Source organism: Bos indicus x Bos taurus, chromosome 25 (genome assembly GCF_003369695.1).
Source record: "Bos indicus x Bos taurus breed Angus x Brahman F1 hybrid chromosome 25, Bos_hybrid_MaternalHap_v2.0, whole genome shotgun sequence".
NCBI lineage: Eukaryota > Metazoa > Chordata > Mammalia > Artiodactyla > Bovidae > Bos > Bos indicus x Bos taurus.
Genome location: NC_040100.1, coordinates 21,335,310 through 21,359,529, shown reverse-complemented (window position 1 = coordinate 21,359,529; position 24,220 = coordinate 21,335,310). Strand labels below are relative to the sequence as shown.

General features: G+C 48.4%; 1 protein-coding gene across 1 annotated transcript in view; it reads right to left on the bottom strand.

Moving 5' to 3' along the window:
- GGA2 (golgi associated, gamma adaptin ear containing, ARF binding protein 2) overlaps positions 1-19,507 on the bottom strand; it is a 29,468-nt gene extending 9,961 nt beyond the window's left edge. The window contains exons 1-9 of the mRNA XM_027526706.1: positions 19,350-19,507; positions 11,172-11,256; positions 9,579-9,654; positions 8,629-8,727; positions 6,045-6,168; positions 4,430-4,533; positions 2,993-3,073; positions 2,197-2,334; positions 1,247-1,328 (exon numbers count right to left, since the gene is read on the bottom strand). Of these exons, the coding sequence (XP_027382507.1) occupies positions 1,247-1,328; positions 2,197-2,334; positions 2,993-3,073; positions 4,430-4,533; positions 6,045-6,168; positions 8,629-8,727; positions 9,579-9,654; positions 11,172-11,256; positions 19,350-19,452 (892 nt within the window). The 5' untranslated portion in view covers positions 19,453-19,507. The remainder of the gene's footprint in view (positions 1-1,246; positions 1,329-2,196; positions 2,335-2,992; positions 3,074-4,429; positions 4,534-6,044; positions 6,169-8,628; positions 8,728-9,578; positions 9,655-11,171; positions 11,257-19,349) is intronic.
- Positions 19,508-24,220: the final 4,713 nt, after the last annotated feature.

The window sequence follows — 24,220 nt, the reverse complement described above, 5'->3', positions numbered from 1 at the left end:
GAGCAACCAACTATTAATTTCCTGTCAGTTTTTAAACTGAATGGAAGTGAACAAACAAGAGGTTGAATGTATTTGGCATGTGCAAGGTGTTTTAAATTTCATTCATTTTGACTTCACTGCCACCAGAGAAAATAACAGGCTTAGAATACCTACATCACAAAAAACCCCCAGAAAACCAGACACCATGGGCCTCATAACATCACCTATGATGTATTCTTGTTCCTCCCCCACACACCCTCATTTGAATCTGAATCTGAACAAGATTCCTGATTCAATTTATAAGAAATCAAGAATTTCAGAAATATCAGGAATGGAGAAACATTAAACACCAAGGGAGATGCCATCAGAAAAGTGAGACCAAGAAAAACAAGTCAAAGGACATGTTTTTCATGCATGAAATTAAAAAAAAAATCAAACAAACAAACAGGAGGCTACCACTGAAAGAGACTTAAATACCAAGCATGGTTTTCCTTTCTGGTTCTGATTTATAACAGACTTTAAAAAAGAAAAAAAAGGGTCAGCAAGAGATGAATAGACAGAGAAATGCCCAGGAAATCTGAACGTTGATAGATTACTCCAAAATGTTTGTTATTTGCTTAAAAACAGAACTGGGGGTGTGGGGAGGGGGAGGACAAAGGGACAGTGCAGTACAGGTAAAACAAGATCAAGACTGACTGTGAGCTGGCAATTGTGAACAGAAGGTGAAGAGGACACGGACACAGAATCCCTTTTACATGTTTTGAGATCTTCCAGAAAATAAAAAGCTTTAGCCATTTCTATACTTGTGCACAGGATTTAAGTTCTCCCATGTGCCCTTCACTCCACATTGGCCACGTCGCTGAGCTCCCCAACCCAGCCCCTGAAGGCACTCTGGGTGTGAAACCTCCCAGACATGCCCCTCGCAGCTGCTTCTCAGATCTCTCAGAGGTCTAGTCTTTCTGCAAGTCTTCAGTGGGAACTGCTCTTCCTTCTATCCCCTTCACACCCAACTCAGATGGTAAACCTCCACCCTTTTCTATGTTTGCAGGCCTGCTGCTCATTTCTTGTTCAAGCCCAGATTCCTCTGAAAATTGCAAGAATCAACTCAATCAATGCCATCCGCAAGCGCAACCACTGGAACACCTAGAAGCCACCATCGAGTTTGTGTGTCAGCAGCACAGAGGAAGCCCCACGGCAGGCAGAAAGCCCCACGCGGGTCCTACACTCTGGGCTGTGTGCTGCCTACGCCTGGAGAATAAGACCGTACCGAGCGCCTCATCGTCGTCAGTGGTGTCACTCGCCAGCCGGAACAGGGTGGGCCGCAGCTTTTCACACCTCTCATACACGACCTAGAAAATAGTTTGTTACATAAAATTCTCAGTAAGTGTGCTATAAAAAAAGAAAGATCTCAAGATGTGTAAATGTGGAGAAATGGAACTCTGAAACACTGCTGTCTCAAACATAAAATGATAAAACCACTCTGGCACTTTTTAAAACGTTGACTATACACCCAGTCTATGACCTAGCAATCCCACATTGAGGTGTTTACCCAAGAGAAAGGAAAATACATGTTCACACAAAACGGTCCTGAACACAAGTGTTCAGAGCAGCTTATTTCATAATCACCTGAAGCTGCAAGCAACCCAAATATCCATCAACAGACAAATGGATATGCATGTTGTGGTACATGCGCACCACAGTTTCTCCAAAGCAGAGAAGCCTAACCTACGCCCAGAAAAGGCAGGGGTGGAATACTGCATCATTCCATTTATATAAGAGTCTAAGAAATGTAACTTGATCAGCAGTCTTTCTCAGTCGTGTCCAACTCTTTGCAGCCCCACAGACTGTGGCCTGCCTGGTTCTACTGTCCATGGAATTTTCCAGGCAAGAATACTGGAGTGGGTTGCCACTTCCTCCTCGAGGGAATCTTCCCGACCTAGGGATGGAACATGTGTCCCCCGTGTCTCTTGCACTGGTAGGTGGATTCTTCACCACTAGTGCCACCTGGGAAGCCCCAAACTAACTAGAAGGGAAAACACGAATCAGTGGTTGCTTGGGAGAGAGGCGGAACAAGAGGAGGAGAATGAGACAGTTTGAGGGGGTGGGAACATGCTTGTTATTTTGACTGTGTGAGGCCTTCTTGAAATCTGTGCATACTCTTAGGATGTCAGTCATCCTGAGTCCCTCCCTGCCTTTGTTTTTGAAAGGAGCACCTACCTGCAAGGCCGCCTGGTCTGGCGGGGCCTGTCCCGGCTTGCGGTATGTGCTCAGCATCTCCTGCAGCACCTTCACGTGGCTCCGAACTTCCTCCACAGCACTGACCCTCCTGGACACCTTCTCCGATTTTTCTTGTTCCTTTCGGAAGAAAGACGATGAAGTGAGGACAGATGCTCTGGATAAAGCTTGAATGTGTGCCGGAGAGGCGTGCTGTGCTGTGCAGAGCTCAAGGAAGCCACCAAAACACTAAGTGGGTGGAGTGTTCACTCAGCGGGCAAGAAGATGCTCAAGGTCTGGAATTCCTGGGACAGACAAGGGGGAGCATGTGTCCACTGTATCACCAGCCTCTATCCCTCTGGAAAGGACAATCCCACACCTGGATTCCCACACCAACACTGGTCATTGAGACAGAAACTAGGGTCTGTGAAATGCTTTGAGCTCTTGGACAGAAATACTTGGAAGCACATAGAAGTTTCTGCTTCCAGGCACCACCTTGCCCTTCAGGGAGCTCACAGCTGTTCCCTGGTTCAGGGTTAGGCAGCTGTCTCTTCTTCCAGCTAACTGTGCCCCCCACCCTCAATCACACACACACATATACTGTCCCTGCTGCCAAGTTGGTTCAGTCATGTCCGACTCTTTGCAACCCCATAGACTGTAGCCCACCAGGCTCCTGTCCATGGGACTCGCCAGGCAAGAATATTGGAGTGGGTTCCCATGCCCTCCTCCAGGGGATCTCCCTACATTGTCCAGCCCCTGTCAAATGCTGGTTCTGCAGAACCCCCTGGAAAATGCCCACCTCCTTGACTAAATTCTTGATCAGCCGGTTTGCAGCCTGAAGATCCTCAGGATGGTTGCTTTTCAGAAGCCTTGTCAGAAGCTGGAAAGGGAACACGACTCAGTGAAACTAATTCCCTGCATCAAGTGGCCCAGAGCAATAGCACCAGCAACAGCAGAATTACCCGTCACAACAGCTCGCACATTTAAATGCATTACCTTACCAAATCCTCACAATGACGCAATGATTTAATGATCGTGACCATCGTGACATTCCCCACAGAACACTGGTGTTTCAAAGGGGAATGGAGATGGATGTCGCAGGAGACATCTGGCCAAGTCTGGAGACATCATCGGTGGTCACAACTGGGGGCAGTACTGACACCCAGCGGGTAGAGGTCAGGGGACACCTGTACCCCACCTCACAGCGCATGACAGCCCCCAACAAGGAGTTAACTGGCCCAAGATGTCAACAGTGCTGAGGCAGGCTTAGACCACATACTCTGATGTGAGAGACCTCGGGAATCTCGTCCACTTTGTTCCCAATGCCTAGCGGAATGCCTGACATGTGGAGTGAGTCACTCTTCATTGGATAGATGGCAGGAAAGATGGAGAGCCATCTTTCTGAGCACCACAGTGTCTAAGCAGCTGGCCCAAGCTGACACCAGACTGACTTTCTCAGGAGTCCACGCCACACCTCCTCCCCTGCTCCTCCTGAGGACCCCACAGGAGGAGCCAGAGGGAAAGCTGCCCAGAGCCCAGCACAGCTCTGCTCATCCTGCCCACAGTCAGCACCCAGATCCAAGGGAGGAGGACAGCTGACAGACGCGGCTGGAAGGCAGAGGGCACCAGAAGAGACCCATCCTCGGACTGGAGTCTTCCTGGTCCTACACTCACCAGACCTCTTGAGTGACCGAGAACAGTACTGACCAAAAGCACTGCCACCTTTTGGAGGCACCCTGGAGTTATCCCCGCGTCGTGGCCTAGGTCTGGACCACCTCGCTTTCCCCTCCCCTCTCCTTAATGATGTCTGAGGAGCAGCAATACTAGAGGCAGGAACGCAAGGAAAACGGGAGAGATCAGGCTTACTGATGCTTTCTCTTTTGATCTGAGCCAACGTGCAACCCATGCTTTCCTCCCCACTCCCCTTCCCCAAACACCGCACACACTCTGGATACGACTGACCCCCCAAACTACCCACTAGGGTTGGCCTTTCGTACGTTCTTTCCCTTGGGAACACCGAACAGATAAGGTGGAAGACCCAAAGAATAGGTCACTTATTTGACCTCTCCATGAAAACGACATACAGACCCTACGACACCTCTCTCTGCTCCAGAGAGAACTCACCCCACTTCCCCACATGCCAGTTCTGATCAGAGGGTACTGGAGGGGAGTCCCTCAAAGAAGAGGTCGGCTCAGACTCCAGGTTGGCCTCCACGGTCAGGGAGAAGCTCCTTACCTTTGACTTTTCTTCATCAGCATCAAAGATGGAGCTCTTGGGCCAGGGAGAAGGTGGGGGCAAGATTTTATCCACTGGAAGTTTAGGGTCTTGCTTTATGATTCCTAAAAAAATGCAATTCATGGATATGCTGATACAAATACCTGCTGACTTCAGCAGGATCCAGTACAAAGTCCAGAAACTCCTGGTTCCTGATCTCCCACCAGGAAGACACTGTCAGCGACCTTAAAGGGAAACACCCAGGGCGTGATCAAGGCTCTGCATCCTCCCTTGGGAGAATCGCAAGCTGGGGATGGTCAGAGCCAACTAAATCAGAGCACAGGCAGACCCTAAGACTAGCAATCTACGGTCCCTACACTATATAAATACTGACGATTTTATGCAGGTACACAACCTCTCTGCTGCTGCTGCTGCTAAGTTGCTTCAGTCGTGTCTGACTCTGTGCAACCCCATGGACTGCAGCCTACCAGGCTCCTCCATCCATGGGGTTTTCCAGGCAAGAGTACTGGAGTACGTTGCCATTGCCTTCTCAGACACAACCTCTCAGGGCCCAGAAACGAGTGTAGGATCTTTGATACTCATAAAAATACTGAGTGCATGTGACGGGGGGGAAAAATAGCCCTCCTAAATCCGGTTCCTCCCACAAAGCCTGAGAGAAAAGGAACGTGGACTCCCAGCTTCGACACAGGACACACTCTGGAGCTTGCTGCACAAGAGGAACAGGCTCATTCTCCAAAGGCCTCACAAAAAGAGAATGGGAAAGGCCCGATGGCCCACGGAAATCCATCTCTCCCCAGGGAGAAGCCTCACACTGCCGGGGGAAGGACAACACACCTGCGGTCCTTAGAAGAGTGGTGAAACCTAAGGCAGCTGGAAGAAAAGAATGGAAAAGCCTGCACCCCTGGGTGCAATGTGCAAACGTGTCCTGGCCCCAGCCCGAGATGGGGTGGAACAGGATCACAAACAGGTCCCTCCAAGACCAGGGACACGTGCCTTCCTAAGACCAAGGCTTAATCAGAACAGAACCACCACTAGCGCCAGGCGAAGGGCATCAGGGAACAAGTAATAAAGGTCTACTGTCAGGACAGGCAGTGGAATAAGAACTCTTCTGAGATGTAGAGCAAGAGGAAGACCCAAAGCTGAGAGCAGAGTAGATACTGCGAGAAACTCTCTAGGCCATCAGCCCCCACCTCAAACACGAGCCAACACCAGAGGAATCTGAAACCTGGTATAGTAAGGGTAACTATAGCAACAACCATCTCAAACCCAGCTCAACTCCTGCTGAATTCTTTACCAGCTGAGCAACAAGGGAAGCCCAAGGACACTGGAGTGGGTAGACTGTCCTTCTCCAGCAGATTTTCCTGACCCAGGAATCAAACTGGGATCTCCTGCACTGAAGGTCGATTCTTTACCAACTGAGCTATCAGGGAAGCCCCCATTCCTGCTAACCAGAAGGAAAGGTCTGCCCACTTTCAGGGACTGAAATTACTTGCTTCAGCCTCGATTACTGTGTCTACTGGACACAAGATCTCCAGCTTTCACCCAAAAATGACAAACTGTACAGAAAAGCAAGAAGGAACAATCACTGTGGGAAGGGAAGGCAGCGCAGTCAGACCTTGTTTCTTTAGCATCTGATAAGCATCTCGGATCTTGATGTCCTCTGGAAACCAGACTGTCCAACTGAAGAGTATTTCAATGATTCTTCCCTTAACTTTTTCTGTAGTCCAGGAGCCTAGGTACTAAAGATAAAAAGGAAAGGGAATTACTGAGCTGAAGGGCCTTAGTGAGACAGAAGAAAGGGCTAGAGGTCATAACGTTCAAAGAATGACACAGATGTTGAGGATACAACAGAAACTAGTCAGAACCAAATAGGTGCAAGATGGTGGTGCGATTCGATTTCTAGTAGACCTTGAACCTCATTACACACTCACTGCAATACATCAGCTAAAGACACACACAGCCATGACAGTCCCAAGCCTGACCATGAAAGGCCAAAAAGAGAATAGTGGCCCAATTCCTAGAAATCTCCACCCTGTCTTTCATAAAATAGTAGGACTAATCCTCCCACTTGTTACCCTATGAAATTACTGAGCCCACAAAAACTAACACCCCATATTTCAGGGCCACTCTCATCTTCTGAGACAGCCTACATTCTATCTATGGAATGTATCTCTCTACAAACAAATCTGTTTTCCCACTTAGTTCTCAGGACAGAGCCCCCTTGCCTGCCCACTTGAACCCTCACAAGCATTCTGTATTAATAAATCTACTTATGTATATTCTGCCTCTTGCTGAATCCCTTCTGTGCTGAGACATAAAGAACCTGAGCTTCACAATGTCATGTGGCAGCTCGGATGAGAGTGGGGTTTTGGGGGAGAATGGACGCATGTATATGTATAGCTGAGTCCCTTTGCTATTCACCTGAGACTATCACAACATTGTTAATTGGGTATACCTCAATACAAAATGTTTTAGGTGTAAATTAAAAAATTAAAACAAAACAAAACAAAAAGAACCTGAGCTTCAGTAAGTCCTGATTTTAATTAAAACAGTGGGGACTTCTTTGGTGGTCCGGCAGCTACGACTCCATGCTCCCAGTGCAAGGGGCCTGAGTCTGATCCCTAGGCAGGGACTAGATTCCACATGCTGCAACTAAGACCTGGTGCAGTCAAATTTAAAAATAAAAAAAAAAGAGAGAGAGATAGTGGGTTTTAATCCCAGCCCACAGGTTCAAGTCTCAATCTAAGTTTTGGCTGGGTTCAAATCCCATCCGAGTTGGGCAGTTTCATTAGTAGACTGCCCAGCCCACAGGATCACTGAAGAGATGGCAGCTGAGAAGCAAGCTGCTCAAGGCTGGTTGAGAGGGCAGGCACAGCGAGAGGACAAATCATCTGGCACCCGAGCCCAGCACTCTCTGAGTTTCAAGGAGTCAACCTCCAAAGCCACGAAAATTCAATCCCACCATGTACTGGCCTAGGTTAGAGCCACTGGGGGCACTCATTTTTTTGGAGTGTAGAATAAAAATATATTGGGAATGAAAATAAGGTAAAGTGAAAGGAATTGCTGAAACTCAAATGTTTTGAATCATTATTTCTTAAAAGATCCTCTTTTAACCCTGGTGGTCCAGTGGTTAAGAATCAGCCTGCCAATGCAGGGACACAGGTTTGATCCCTGCTCGGGGAAGATCTCACATACCATGGGGCAACTAAGCCTGTGAGCCGCCAATGACTGAGCTCACACGATGCAACTTCTGAAGTCTGTGCGCCCTAGGGCCCGTGGTCCCCAACGAGAGAAGCCTCACAGGGAGACGTGCACACATTGCAAGTAGAGAGGAGCCCCTGCTTGCCGCAACCAAGACACAGCATGGTCAAAAATCAATACTACTACTAAAAGATCCTCTTAAAATAAATAAAAGGATTTATTAATCCTCATAAATAAAAGAATTTTGGAAATTATATATATAATACATATGTGATAGATATAATTTCCAAAATATTTGACCTTTCTCCTCAGTTCCTCCTGGCACAGAACTTCAAAGACCTTTGGAATTTCCTAAGTGATAGGAAGTGAAGTGAAGTGAAGTCGCTCAGTCGTGTTCGACTCTTTGCGACCCCATGGACTGTAGCCTACCAGGCTCCTCTGTCCACGGGATTTTCCAGGCAACAGTACTGGAGTGGATTGCCATTTCCTCCTCCAGGGGATCTTCCCGACCCACGGATCGAACCCGGGTCTCCCACATTGTAGACAGACGCTTAACCGTCTGAGCCACCACGGAAGTCCCAAGTGATAGGAAGGTCTTTGTTATTTACAAGTCTTCCCCAGGGACCATACCCAAGTTTATGCTGAACATTCCTGGTGGACACCTGGCTTCAAGGGAGGGGCTGACCATGTGATCAGAGGATTGGAACTATGTATCTCATTTATACCCTTTAAAATAAAAGGATATTATTAAGTATAGTGCTTTTCTGTGTTCTGTGAATCTTTCTATCCACTGAATTAGGCAACCTGGCAGAGGGGGTCAAAGGAACCTCTGAACTAGTAGCTGGTCGGGCAGAAGTGCAATAGCCTGGGGATCCCTGAGACTCATGACGGGTGTCTGAAGTGGACGTAGTCTAGGTAGGACTGAGCTCTTAACCTGTAAGGTCTTAGGGACACCCACCGTGAGTGGCACAGAGAAGGGCCAGGCCCTGGGCGCTCACCTTTGGGGACAGCACTTTGATGAGCTCGTTCAGGAAGCGGAACTTGGCCACCTCGTTGTGGAACTTCTCCCCACAGTGGTTCACACACGTCTCCAGCACCTGCACAGACAAAGGACCCCCATGAGAAGGTGAAGCCGTTGGCCCCACAGCTCGTCCCAAACCTGGTAAGTATTGGTTGGAACCATGGCTCAAGGCTGAGGTCACTAAAGTTTGGGAGAAAGGATGAGACTTTCAGATTAAGTAAAAAAGCATTTGTTTGCTCTTGTTGTAACTGACAGGTTTGTGTCCAGGAAACCACTCGGTGGGAGACTTTGAGGTCACCCCACCTTTTATGGAGACCCTCTGGGCAGGTGAAACTGGTCAGAGAATCACTTCCTTCTTTCTCCTCAGAGGCAGGAATCATACATGGAATACCCAAAAACTATCAAACCTGCTGGCATTCAAGTGACAAATTGAGCCCATAAACGTTTTCTTTGGTCCACACCATTAACATTTCAAATCAGTCACTGATACTGAAAAATCCTGAGACTTCATCTGGATTTCCAGTTTCTCTTAAACAGGAAGTTCTAGCAACACTCGGCCCAAACTCATTCCTGGCAATAGCCAGCAGGTCCTGCTGTGCAGCTGCCCTCTTTAGACTGGACGTGGTCTCTCTGGTTCCTCCTGTAGATGGCTCACTCACTTATGCTACCAGTCTGGCCCTGTGGGCACTTGACCTTGCCAGCCCTGGTCTAACAAGGGCAAGAGGAAATAAAGCCTTCCTTTCCTTCCTGCAAGGCAGGCTCAATGCTACTCTCCAGGAACAGATCTACAATGGGGCAATCTGAGCCCAGAACTCCCTCTAGCCTGCCTTCTGAAGGCCAGGGAAGGTGAACCGCTCAGAGGCTGTTTCCCACACTGAAATGCTAGCCTTGGGACAGGCTAAGGGGCAAGGGGCAAGACAAACTCACTGTTAAGGCATAAAGAGCTTCTTTCTCTTGTGGAGACTGGATCTTGTGGGCCAGCAGCCAGGGCGCATAGGTTGAGCTAAGGGAAAACAAAGACTCTGGGCGGAGAGGAACACACCAACCGGTCTGGCTGAGCATGCTCAGTCAAGTCCCCTCTCCCCCAGGAGCTTGGGTCCCAGAGCAGAGGTAGGATGTGACTGCACACGACCATGCACGAGCCCCCGAAGGAGGTCGGCTCCCAGCTGCCCCCACATCTCACAGCTACGCTTCCAGAACACACCATCCTCTCCCCAGTCCACCCACCCTTACAGCTCCCAGACCTGTATGTAACTTGGTCTAGAGCAGCACAGACCTTATTTGTTATTTGAGAACTACTCAGTCAACCCTGGAGCACAAAATGTGATCAAACTTCTTGTTGCTTTCAAAATGAATATTTAGCAACATGGAGATGAAATATCTGGATAACTGACTCATTCCTCAAGTTCCCATCCAGGGGACTTCCCTGGCGGTCCAGTGTGGAAGACACCACACCGCCACTGCAGGAGGCAGTTTGATACCTGGTTGGGGAACTGAGATCCTGCAGACCGTGCTTCACGGCCAAAGAACAGGCGGGGAAGAAAGTTCCCATTCAGACACTTCAGAAATCAAATTCAATGAAATCTTAACCTCTCTTCCTCTGCTTTTTCTTAAAAAAAAGACTGTATTTAAATTAGCTCAACAAGCTTCCCTGGTGGCTCAGTAGTTAAGAATTCGCCTGCAGTGCAGGAGCTGCTGCTGCTGCTAAGTCACTTCAGTCATGTCCGACTCTGTGTGACCCCATAGATGGCAGCCCACCAGGCTCCCCTGTCCCCGGGATTCTCCAGGAAAGAACACTTGAGTGGGTTGCCATTTCCTTCTTCAATGCATGAAAGGAAAAGTGAAGTCGCTCTGTCATGTCCGACTCTTCGAGACCCCATGGAATGCAGCCCACCAGGCTCTCTGTCCATGGGATTCTCCAGGCAAGGGTACTGGAGTGGGGTGCCAATGCAGGAGACATAGGTTTAATCTGTGGGTTGGGAAGATCCCCTGGAGAAAAAAATGGCAATCCCCTCCAGTATTCTTGCCTGGGAAATCCTATAGACAGAGGAGCCTGGTGGGCTACATGGAGTCAAAAAAGAGTCAGACACAACTTAGTGACTAAACAACAACAACAAAAGCATCTGCTGTGGCTCTGAAATGGACATTCAGCAACATGCTGCTAAATATAGTATAATCTGCAAATAAAAAAACATTTTTTAAGAAGAACACACTGATCTTTCACATTACTGTGTACACTAGTTACATTCTATCCCTAACATTCAGAGAGCTCCTCAGCAGTAGTGTTTCATAAAAATTAGTTAAAAATTTTAAAATAATTGCCAGTTACAAACTTTTTTTTTTTTAAGAAAACTACATGAATTTGCTATTTCTAGAAAAATAACATACTCAGTAGATCATGGAGGGAGGAAAAAAAGGAAACAAAGCCTAAGCTACGTAAAACAATCCTGAGAAGCACAGGCAGGCACGCATAGTCTGAGGTGCCTGTGGAAGTTGGACATGCGTGTGACATCACCTTACCCGTTGGGATCAGTGTTCACTTGGTCACAGAAATTCTGGATAGCTGACCAATCCTGTTCTGACATGCTTGGGTCTGTGGCTTTATCTGTCAAGGAAATAAAAAGTAGAACTGAAGTATAATAAAGGGAAACATACACACCACTCCACATCTCCACCCCTCAATACAGGACAACAGCCAAGGACTGAGTGTATCACACCTCCTGAGGATGGGACGCAGCACACAGACAGCCGGCAGGGTTGGGGGTCGACCATGCTCATCACTCAGGCACGGGTATGGCCCATGACTCAGGGACTGCTGACTGCATGAACGAGCAACCTGGTTAACCAGGTACTACCCTGAAAGGGGCTCCATCCCTAGTGCAGGGGTTGGCTTATGTGCACCTTCTTCATGCCTGTGCCGACCCCCCACCGTGGCCCTGCAACAAGGATGGGTACAGGCCAGCATCTACGCATAGGCCACAACCTGCAAGCTTCTTTTTTATTTTGTGTTTTCATTTTTTTGGCTGCACTGGGCTTTCTCAAGTTGCAGCTTGTGGGCTTGGTTGCTCCACGGCATGTGGAATCTTTCTGGAGCAAGGATTGAACTCAAGTTCTCTGTACTGGATTCTTAACCACTGGACCACCAGGGACCACCAAGAACCTGGAAGCTTCTCAGCCATGTGACAGGAAGACCAGAACTTACAGTGAAGTCCTAAACAGCTCCCATTATGTCCCCGAAGTACCAGGCCGAAACCTGAGCCTCCGCTTACTGAAATCCTCTGTCCCACCTAAGCAGCTTCTCCACGTCAGTGGCTTATGCTGTCTAACAAGAGGACCTCCCTGCCATCACTCCTCAGAATGCCGTTTCTCTCTGCTACCATACACATATGCCCAAGGAGCCCAGATCCAGTCACACTAGGGCCTCCCCGCAGGAACATTCGTATTTGTATGTGATCTGAGGACGTGCGGCATGAAGGGAACCAGGGCACAGCCCAGAGCAGGCAACACCTGGAGACAGGGGGCTTGTCAGAAGGCCTAATGTGAGCCCACGCTCCACCGAGGGGTGGGGCAATCCCTGACTTCCTGCAATCTTTGTGGACTCTTTCCTGGTGCTAGATGGTAGCAGCTTCTTCCCCTCCCACTGCTGCCGCCTAGAATCCCTGTCCCAGCAAGGATGACCATTCCACAGGCCTGGCCTTTCAACTGAAACAAGCCACATTCTCATAAAGTAGTTGCCGAGACTGTCTTTGTCCTGCTCTTTCATAACATTTCCCCTACTGCCCTCTGTCCAGCTTATCCTGGACTATCCGCCTTTCCAATGAAACTTTTTACTGGTCCTGACAGAGAAGCTCTTTCAAACTCTGCAAGTAATTCTTATGGTCATACTTCTGACACTACTCCTTTGGCTTGAACGTCCGCTTCTCTCTTCTCTATCCATTCTCAAGTTCATTCTGAATTTCCATCTGCTCCCAAAAGCCTCCTCCACTGCTCCAGCTCCGACTAATTCTCCTCCCTTCTGATTACTTATGAGTCTACAGGGGCTTTCCTGGTGGTCCAGTGGTTAAGAATCCACCTCCCAGTGCAGGGGAAACAGGTTTGATCCCTGGTCCAGGAAGATCCCACGTGCTGCCAAGCAACTAAGCCTGTGCAACCAAGTCTTAGCAACTACTGAGCCTGTGCTCTAGAGCCCAGGAACCACAACTACTGAAGCCCACGTACTTAAAGCCTGTTCTCTGCAACGAGAGAAGTCACCGCAATGAGAAGTCTGCGCGCTGCAACCGAAGAGTAGCCCCCACTCACCGCAACTGGTGAAAGTGCTCATGTAGCAATGAAGACCCAGCGCAGCCAAAAATTAATAAATAATTAAAAACAAAAAAGACTCCACAGTCAACCGGAATTTAACTTTCCAGATGGCAGTCACTTTTATGTCATGTGGAAGTCGCATGCCCCTAGCTCAACAATGAGATTCAAAGGACAGGTCCTCAATCCCCCACCTTCCCACCCATCAGCCCCCACCTAAGTGAACAGAGACAACAAAGAAGAGCAAAGGAATCAGGTTATCAGTTTCCCCATGCTCCTCACCTTTTTCCTCCTCAAAGCTCTTTCTCTATGTTCCACCTCTCAAAATGCTATTCACCCTTCGAATCCCAATTCAAATGCCACTTCATAAGGACTTTCTTAATCACCCACCCCCACAAAACAGAAGCCATCTCTTCCATCTCAGAAGACCCACATCCCACCTGCTCTTTTAGGATAGGGATCTCCAGCTCCATCCTTTATTAGTTACATGTCATTGGACTCTCAGAGCCCCAGTTTCCTCAACTATAAAATAAGGAAAACGGTACCTTCCTTGTGGGATAGTCATGAGATTCTCAAAAGATACTGTCTAAGGCTTCCCTGGTGGTCTACTGGTTAGGACTCCATGTGTCTGTGAACTACAATCACTGAGTCCACATCCTGCTACTACCGAAGCCTGTGCACCTTGAGCCCATGCCCCACAACAAGAGAAGCCACTGCGATGAGAGGTCCGTGCACCGCGACCAGACTAGCTCCCACTTGCCACAACTAGAGAAAGCCTGCAAGCACCAAAGACCCAGTGCAAACAAATAAATGAATCTTAAAAAAACAGAGTGTCTGAAATACTCAGTACAGCCGCAAACATTAAGTAATCAATAAAAGACAGACGATCTTGTAACAGTCTTTGTGTTTTCCTTTAAAAATGTGTATACAACTTAGTACACTTAAACTTCCAAAGTCTGTTCAAAACTAAGGCAGAAGCACTATGTTCCCTACAATGCTTGGTACAGTGCCTTAGGCACAGGCACAAAAGAATTACTCAGGAAGTAAACTGAAAGCCGTGATACTTGACTCTACAGGGACCTCCACTCAATGCTCTGTGGTGACCTAAAGGGGAAGGAAATCTAAAAAAAAGCGGATATATGTATATGCATAACTGACTCACTTTGCTGTACAGCAGAAACTAACATAACACTGTAAAGCAACGATACTCCAATAAAAATTAATGAAAAAAGGAGATCCAACTCATCTGAACTACTTCTTTCTGTATCACTAAAACTTCATAAAGCTTCAGTTCACGACAAGGTCAAGCTTGATACCTAAAAGACTTTCAGACCTCAACACATGACTCTGTGACAGCAGTTCCCCAACCTTTTGGACACCAGGGGCCAGTTTCATGGAAAATAATTTTTCCACAGACGAGGAGGGGGTGGGGTGGGGGAGGTGGTTTCAGGATAATTCACATTACCTTTACCGTCTGCTCTCATATGAGAATCTAATGCCACCACTAATCCAACAGGAGGTGGAGCTCAAGCAGTAATAATGATGGGGAGCGGCTGTAAATATATTAACAGATGAAGCTTCGCTCATTCACCCGCTGCTCACCTCCTGCTATGCAGCCTAATTCCTTACTTGCTGCAACCTGACAGGTACCGGTTTGTGGCCCGGGGTTTGGGGACCCGTGCTCTATGACCCAGCAGCAGAGAAGAGCAGGCAGGACCCTGTTCATCAAGCAGAGTCCAGCTCTCTCCCTCCTCCCCTACCACCAAGTCACCAGGTTTTCCAAAGAAAGGAAGGGGAAAAAAAAAAAAAACTCTACAAGCATAATGTTCTAAACCCATAACCAGGGCAAAGCAGCAAAAAGATCCAAAAAGTAAGTTTTTTTATTTGCTATATCTATATCATAAGGATTCCCTCCAGGTTTTTCACAGCTCCCAAATAACAGCAATAAAAGTCATAGCTGCTGCCCCGCCCCCTTTGTTTTTTAAGAACTTGCTTTGTGTCAGACATGACGCTGAGTGCTTTCCTAGCATCCCTTTCCTGTAATCCTCAGAAAACTGAAGCTGATACTAATGTTAGCTCAGCATTTTATAGATGAAGAAATCTGCCCAGTCACAAAACTGGAAAATGACAAAAAAATCTCAGGTCTGACCAATTCCAGGGCCCAAATGTAAGTCTTCAGTTCTCTGACAAAGACAGGGCCTCTTTCGGGAACTAGGTTCTTTGACCTTTTTGCCACTAAGTTATCAGCTCCCTAAGGCAGGAAGGAGGCCTGTTTCATTCACCTTCCCACCCTCCAGCACCTAGACAGTCATCAGCAAGGATATCTGCTAATGAATGAATGATTCATCTTTCACTATTCGAAGTCTGACCAGTTGGCTGGACATACTGCTGACACCAGGAGATGGCTACTCCAGTTCTGAAATAACTGGGTCTCCAAACACCTAATCCCATCCTGCCAAGCTGTTTCAGTGGCCTTGAGCAGGTCCAGAGACAATAATTCCCAGAGGATTTTTAAAAATTTTTTAAATTAAAAAAAAAAAAAAAAAAAAAGGAAGACAGCCAAGCCCTCCAGCTGTGAGTGAAATGGCTTTTTTTTCCCCCTTCCCCCAGGGTAGTGGGGCGTGGTTAGGGGGCCTGGTGCGAGTCTGCAGAATCTTAGTTCCCTGACCAGGAACTAAACCCAGGTCACAGCAGGGAAAGCACTAAATCCCAACCACTGGACCGCCAGGGAATTCCCTGAATGGTTCATCTAACAGTGACTAATTCGAAAGCTAAATCATCTCACATCAGCCACCACCCCACCCCCAGGGTCATGACCCTGGTGTTAAGAGCAGCCCGTGCTAGTCAGGGGAGCCCTGGGGCTGTGGGGAAGCAGTCACCTTGAGAACACTTAGAACTCAATCCTGTGGCAGTGAGTATGCACTGCGTGGGGCAGATACACACCAACCCAGACATCAAGCAGTGCTGAAAGGCCAAGATCCAGCATAGGAATGATGGGTCCAAGATAAAGAATCAGCTCAGTTCCAGAGAAGCTGGGAGAATATAAATAGATCGAAATCCAGAGGGAGGCAGAAAAGTGAGGCTGGAGGACAGGACTTATCACTTGGGAGTCGGTCCAAGCAGATGGAAGAAGATCACAGAGCATCCAACTAAGCTAGTGCCTCCCTGGCAGCACTAGCAGAGCTGAGACCAAGAGGCCCCAGCGATGCTGTTAATAGCTCGAGACTCCGCTGGTTAAATCGAGTATAGCACCCCATGCCACCAGGCACAGGAGGCTTTTCATTAACAAAGAGGAGGCAGCTCTAAATGCAGTCATGTGGAACAACGCCCAAAATAAACTAAGTGGTAGGGGGCAGGGTGGGGGGGGGGGCCTGCAAAAAGTCCAGAAGCTGCTACTTGTATTTTTAAAGCTTGAGCTTCTGGTGAAACAGGTTCCTGGCGTTCCTTTGGGGAACTACTCCTTCCCAATTCTAGGTCCAATGTTTTTCCTTTTCTGGCAAACAGTATGAGTTTGTTTCTGCCACTCTCTACTAAGAAGACTAGTGATGGTAATAGCTAGCATCGTGCCCAGGCACTGTTCCGTGTGCTTGAGACGCAAGAACTCCCCTGATCCTCACAACCCCAAGGTGCCAGTCGCTCAGTCGAGTCCAACTCTTTAAGACCCCATGAACTGTCTCCCATCAGTGTCCTCTCTCCATGGGATTCTCTAGGCAAGAATATCGGAGTCGGTTGCCATTTCCTTTTCCAGGGGATCTTTCTGACCCAGGGGTCAAACCTGGGTCTTATGCACTGCAGGCAGATTCTTTACCATCTGAGCCCCAGTGGGGCATGCTATTACATTCCAGCCTTAGGGACACAGCTGCCTTGCTTGCTGAGGTAAGATCCGTCAGTGAGATGAGCTCTGGGGTCTTCACGTGCCCCTGGAGTGACTTCCTTCTCCACCCAGCATAGACTCAGGGACTTTCCTTCAACTACACTCCAGTCCTTGCCCCACCACCAGCCTCTCTAGCACACGTCCATCCACGTACCACCTCCACTGGGCCCCAGCCCCCACAAGTCTGGTTCAACAGTTTACTTTCTCTGCTCCTATGGCAGGCAGGGGCAGGGAGCTGGAAACCACACAACCACAAAGACTACAAGATACATTTCTGAAGTCCATTCAGCACTCCAAAGCCCAAACTCAGAGGATCTCAGGTGCAGAGGGGAAAAGGTGGGCCCTCTGTCCCAGGGCACATCTGGAGGCATTTTTGGTTGCTGGACTGGGAAGGGGGTCTGTGCTGTTGGGATAGGTTCTAGCCCTACCCGAACGACTGGAAGATCTCAGAACTTTGGGACCACAATAGCCTAAAACAGCTGGAGCTTAAGGATCCCCTCCTAAACAGTCTTGGTTCCCTTTTTCTCCCCCACCTGGGTCAGTGGTTGGCTGGTCTCTAACCCAGCCCACTTGACTTTTGCAACTCCACTGCCTCCTAGTTAACCACCTTCTTTCTGTCCCCAGCGTTTAACCCTGAGATAATTCAGTAATCTTTCAGTTGCCAAATTCAAAGTTCCCCCATCCTCCTTCTCTCTTTCTCAGCAGCAAAACCACCTTCCAACTACACCTTCCTTACAGACCTGCAGCTCACCCCCTCCCAGCAGCCTGTAGGCTCCACCTTCTCTCTCAGCACCCCACTCCAGCACCCACGCCCGACAACCCTGCTTCTTCCATGTTGAGATTCTCCATGTTCCATGTGCAAACTGTTCTTCCTAATGTGCACAGACAAGCTCACTGCTAATGAACTGAAGGTCTCAAGTTGACTCTCTGGAGTCAAACCAACTGCCCAGAGAGCTTCTCTTTGTGCCACAAGCCCCTCAAACTCCACAAGTGAAGCATCTGTAACCAGTTACCTGAGCCTGAAACCTGCAATCCAACCTAGATCCCTCTGGTCCCTTGCCTCTATTCTAATGCAGTAAGGCTGCTGATCGAACTAGCTAATTATTTCTACTCTCCATCCCAATACCTTTGTACTTCAGTCCTGACACACTACCAGAAGAGCTTTTCATCTACTCTCTGCCTGGACTCTACCATCCCTAACCAATTCAGCTCTTCACACAGTGGCAAGTGATGCTTTTAACAGAGGTACTTGATCAGAGGGGCTTCCCAGGGGGCACAGCGGTAAACAATCCGCCTGCTCGTGCAGGAGGCAGTCAGAAAGATCCCCTGGAGTAGGAAATAGCAACCCACTCCAGAATTCTTGCCTGGGAAATCCCATGGACAGAGGAGCCTGGCGGGCTACAGTCCACGGGGCCGCTCAAGAGTGAGACAAGACTGAGCACGAATGCACACTTGATCAGAGTTTCTGGCTCTGACATCTCCCCGACTACATCAAGGATAAACTCTGAACTCCTTTCTGCAGCCCACAGGACCCTTTAAGATCTCGCCCGAGTTAGCCATGCAGTCTCTTTAGGCTTTGCACTCCTGCAGCAGACTTCCTTCTTCCCAGAATGCTCCGCACTCTCCTTTCCCCCAGCTTTTGCTCATGCAGTTTCCTGCATCTGAAATGCTGTCGCCTCCATTGTTCACTCAAATGCTATGTCCCCTGAGACAATCCCCTCGTAAACAAACCAACTCCCACCACTGTCCCTTAAACAAGCCCAGTATCCCTCCCATTTGCCTTAACGTAGCAAAGTGCTGCTCCTATCGGCTTCTATCACCTACTTAAATATATCTTTGAGAGCAAGGGCTCTGCCTTACGCATCTTAGTACTCCCAGCACCCAGTAGAGCCCAATACAAGGAGTATATGCTTTGTTCTCTTGGAATTTCAAGAACCCAATCGGTAACGCAGGGACAGTAACTACCCCTAGGACTGCCATGAGTCTTACATGAGACAATAACAAAAGTCTGGCCAGAAGGAACTCGCACAAAAGGTTTAAAGGGCTTCTTTTGACATTAAAGTCGGGAGCCAGAAAGAGTTCTTTCCCAGAGGATGGGTGTGTTGCACAGCTAACTCTAAAAGTGCCCTTCTCTAAAACGAGGTTAGTAACCGAAGCTGTCTCTAGGGGTCGTAATAAGGATTAACTGTGGCTGAAATGCCCTTTAGCAGTGTTTGGCATAAAAGTGAAGCTCAATAAACCGTAGCCATTATGTTGTTAACAGTGTTTATGCACCGCGATGGGGGCAGGGGGGCGCAGAGCACCCAGCCTCGGGTCCGCAGCCGCGGCAGATTCCTGGGGTTCCTCTCCAGGCCCGCCGAGGAGATCCTCCCACCCGTGCCGGGCCCTGCCTGCCTCCTCGGGCACCAGCCTTCCCGCGGCCACCTGCCCACCCGCCAGCCTCAGAAGAAAGGCCCGGGGAGGCGGGAAGCGAGGCCTCACGTGGAGCGCTGCGCCCGAGCCGAGAGGCAGCCCCGGCTACTCACTGAGCCACAGCTCCAGCGCCACTGTCGGCACCCGGGGACCCTCGGCCGACTCAGCTCCCGCCGCGGCGCCGGCCCCAGCCGCCACCGCCGTCGCCGTCGCCATGGGCCCAGCCCCCGCCGCCGAGGCCGCGGCCGCCCCTGCGCTTCAGCCGCCGGCGTCTGCAGCGTTCCGGGGCTGCCGACGCGGCAGGCGAGCGCCGGCGCGTGACGGGGCGGGGCCGGTGTGACCACGCCCACCGATCATGTCCCGCCTACGCGCAGACCCGGGCAGGTGGCCTCAGCCTCGCCGAGAGCCTTCTTCTCAGCGCTAGGCGGCCTCGCGGGCTGGTTATCCAGACCCGCAACCAGATCAGAATTCGTCAAGTCAACCTCGCAAGGCTTGCCAGATAAAACAGACGACGCCCCGTTAATTTGAGTCCCAGATAATGAATTCTCTAGCATTTTTATTCCGGACGGTCTTTCTGGACCACCACCTACCTCTATACTCTGCTTTATTTTCTCCATAATATATTACACCATGAGCGTGCTAGGCACTTACTCATTGTGTCAAAGGATAATCGCCACCCTCCCACAAAATAAAGTCATGATTCTCATATATTATGAAATGAACACATGTTAAGTAAAATACTAATTAAATGAGGGAACCAAGCAGATGTTATAATCCGTTCAAAAGAGAAGTCAGGAAAAGGGCAAATTTATAAAGAATAAAGGAGTGTTGCAACAGATGTGCAAATAGACACAAAAGAAGCTCAGAGTTAATTTGCATTTTATATATTTATTCATTTGCTTTTTACCTTTTCATTTAAGGCCTCTCGGTGAGATTTACAAGGATCTTAGTTCCCTAACCAGAGATCTAATGCCAGCCCGCTGCAGTGGAAGCCCGAAGTCCTAACCACTGGAGCCACCAGGGAATCCCCCAATTTGCTCTTGCCTGGAAAATCCCATGGACAGAGGAGCCTGGAAGGCTGCAGTCCATGGGGTCGCTGAGGGTCCCACACGACTGAGCGACTTCACTTTCACTTTTCACTTTCCTGTATTGGAGAAGGAAATGGCAACCCACTCCAGTGTTCTTGCCTGGAGAATCCCAAGGACGGGGGAGCCTGGTGGGCTGCCGTCTATGGGGTCGCACAGAGTCCGACACAACTGAAGCAACGCAGCAGCAGCAGCAGCAGGTGGCACGAAAAGAATCCACCTGCGAATGCAGGAGACATGAGATGCAGGTTCAATCACTGGATTGGGAGGATCCCCTGGATGAAGGCATGGCAACCCACTCCAGTATTCTTGTCTGGAGAACCCCATGGATAAAGGAGCCTGGCACGCCACAGTCCATAGTGTCACAAAGAGTCGGACATGACGGAAGTGACTTAGCATGCATGCGTCCATAGGAATTTAGGTCCCATCCTACCCCAAATAAACACACAATATAAGTTTCAAAGTACATTTGCCGTGCTATGTTAGCTTCAAAATAGATCCAGCCGCACACATCTCCATCTCACAGATTGTTGCCTGTAGCACCTTTCTATATGAAAATTATACAGTTGTTTCCTGTCTTAGTAAACTTGGACTGATACAACAAAACACTAAAGGTTGAGTGGCCTAAACAACAGACCGTTATTTCCCACAGGAGGCTGGCAAGTCCAAGATCAAGGTGCTGTTGACAACCTGCTTCCAGGTTTGCAGAGTGCTGCTTTCTTGTCCTCACAGGGTAGAGAGACAGCATGTTCTGATCACTTCCTCTTAGGGCACTAATCCCATCATGAGGGATGCACCCCAGGACCACAGCTAAGCCTAATTACCTCCCACAGCACCCACTTCAAATACCATCACATGGACATTAGCACTTCAGCATGCCAATTTGAATTCAATCTATACCATTATTCACATCAGGGAAATTCTGTATGAAATTAATGAAAACTACACATTGTCCTTTGGACTGCAAGATCAAACCAATCTTAAAGGAAACCAACCCTGAATATTCAATAGAAGGACTGATGCTGAGCTACAATACTTTGGCCACCTGATGCAAAGGGCCAACTCATTGGAAAATACCCTGATGCTGGGAAAGATTGAAGGCAGAAGGAGAAGGGGACAATGGAGGACAAGATGGTTGGATGGCATCACTGACTCAACGGACATGAGCAAGCTCTGGGAGATGGTGAAGGACAGGGAGCCTGGTGAATGCAGTCCATGGGGTTACAAAGGGTCAGACACAACTGAGCAATTGAACAACAATACGTTGTCCACATCACACCCTCTGTGTTACCTGATTTTGGGCCTGGGAATTATTTTGCATGTGTGCTAAGTTGCTTCTCAGAAAGACAGTATATTAAAAAGCAGAGACATTACTTTGCCAACAAAGGTCTGTCTAGTCAAAGCTATGGTTTTTCCAGTAGTCATGTACGGATGTGAGAATTGGACTGTAAAGAAAGCTGAGCACCGAAGAATTGATGCTTTTGAACTGTGGTGTTGGAGAAGACTCTTGAGTCCCTCAGACTGCAAGGAGATCCAACCAGTACATCCTAAAGGAAATCAGTCCTGAGTATTCATTGGAAGGACTGATGCTGAAGCTGAAACTCCAATACTTTGGCCACCTGATGAGAAGAACTGACTCATTTGAAAAGACCCTGATGTTGGGAAAGATTGAAGGCAGAAGAAGGGGATGACAGAGGATGAGATGGTTGGATGGCATCACTGACTCAATGGACATGAGTTTGAGTAAACTCCGAGAGTTGGTGATGGACAGGGAAGCCTGGTGTGCTGCAATTCATGGGGTCGCATAATGTTGGACACAACTGAGTGACTGAACTGAAGTCGTTTCTGGGCTTCCTTGGTGGCTTAGTGGTAAAGAATCTGTCTGCAATGCGCAAGACCTGGGTTCAATCCCTTAGTTGGGAAGATCCCCTGGAGAAGAAAATGGCAACCCACTCCAGTATTCTTGCCTGGAGAATCCCATGGACACAGGAGCCTGGTGAACTACAGTCCTTGGGGATGAAGAGAGTCGGACATGATTGGGGGACTAACACTTTCACTTCAGCCATTCACAAAGATTCCAGCCGAGTCTTTGTGACTCTATGGACTGTAGCTGCCAGGCTCCTCTGTCCATGGGATTCTCCAGGCAAGAATACTGGAATGAATTACTGTTTCCTCCTCCAGGGGATCTTCCCAGCCCAGGGATTGAACCCACATCTCCTGTGTCTCCTGCATTGGAAGGCAGATTCTCTGAACCTAGGAAGTGGGGTGAAGTACAAGAATCTAATCATTCTTCCTCCAGTCAATGCTTGAGAGACCACAACTGAAAGGTTAAAGGGTAAGTGGGCGGTCAGGAAGTGGTTTGGAGTTCTGTGTAGTGGTTGGGTGCAGAAGCTTTGCTTTCAGACCAAACAATGCTGTCACCCTCGCCAGCCTTCCTAGGACCCGTCTTGCGTGTCTGTGCAGCCCTTCCTGCCCAAGCTCCCTTCTGGTTTCCATTTCCTTTCCTATGTCATGTGCATGGCCCATGGTCTGTCTCTTCTTTCTGGACCATGAATTTTCATAAGCAGGAGCCATGTCTATCTAATTCCCCAACCTTTTTGGCACCAGGCACCAGTTTTATGAAAAACAATTTTCCATGGACCTGGGCAGGGCAGGGGTGAGGATGGTTTTGGGCGTGAGGCTTCCCTGGTGACTCAGACTGTAAAGAATGAGCCTGCAATGTGGGAGACCCGGGTTCAATCCCTGGGTCAGGAAGATCCCCTGGAGGAGAGAATGGCAACCCACTCCAGTATTCTTGCCTGGAGAAGCCCATGGATGGAAGAGCCTGGCAGACTATAGTCCAAAGGGTCACAAACAGTTGGACATGACACATTTTCACTTACAAGTGCATTACATTTATTGTGCACTGTACTTCTATTATTACATTTTGATGTATAATGACATACATATATAATATTGTAGTAGTTTCAGGTATACAACATGATTTGATATTCGTATACCTTGCAAAACAATCACCATGTCTAGTTAGTCTTCAATACCACACATCGTTTCAAATGTTTTTCTTTTGTGATAAGAACTTATAAAGCCTTATAAGATCTTGTAAAATCTACTCTTAGAAACTTTCAAATATACAGTGCAGTATTAACTATGTCACCACACTGTACATTGCATCCCCAGGACTTAGCTACTTTATAACCTGCTGTTTGTACCTTCTGATCACCTTCACCCATTTTGCCCACCCCTATACAATTACAAGGGGCTTCCTGGGTAGCTCAGCTGGTAAAGAATCTGCCTGCAACGCAAGCGACCCTGGTTCAGTCCTTGGGTCGGGAAGGTCCCCTGGAGAAGGTATAGGCTACCCACTCCAGTATTCTTGGACTTCCCTGGTGGCTCAGACAGTAAACAATCTGCCTGCAACGTGGGAGACCTGGGTTGGTGAGATCCCTTGGAGGAGGACATGGCAACCCACTCCAGTATTCTTGCCTGGAGAATCTCCATGGTCAGTAGAGCCTGGCGGGCTACAGTCCATAGGGTCGTACAGAATCCGGACATGACTGGGAGACTAAGCATAGCATACAATTACAAATAATTTTTAGCATAAGTATGTCACAAATATTGCTTGGGACATACTTAAAAAATTATTCACTGTTTATCTGAAATTAAAAGTAAAAAACAACAATCCAACTCCTTGTCAAGAAAGCATTTCCTGGGACTTCCCTGGCAATCCACTGTGAGGACTACACTTTCCCTGCAGAGGGCCCATGTTTGATTCCTGGTCTGGGATCTGAGATCCCACAAGCCCCATGGTGTGGCTTTAAAAAATAAATAAAATAAAATATAATAAACTAAAATTTTAATTTAAAAAACAGGGTGCTCAAGCCTGAGGGATGGGATGAGGA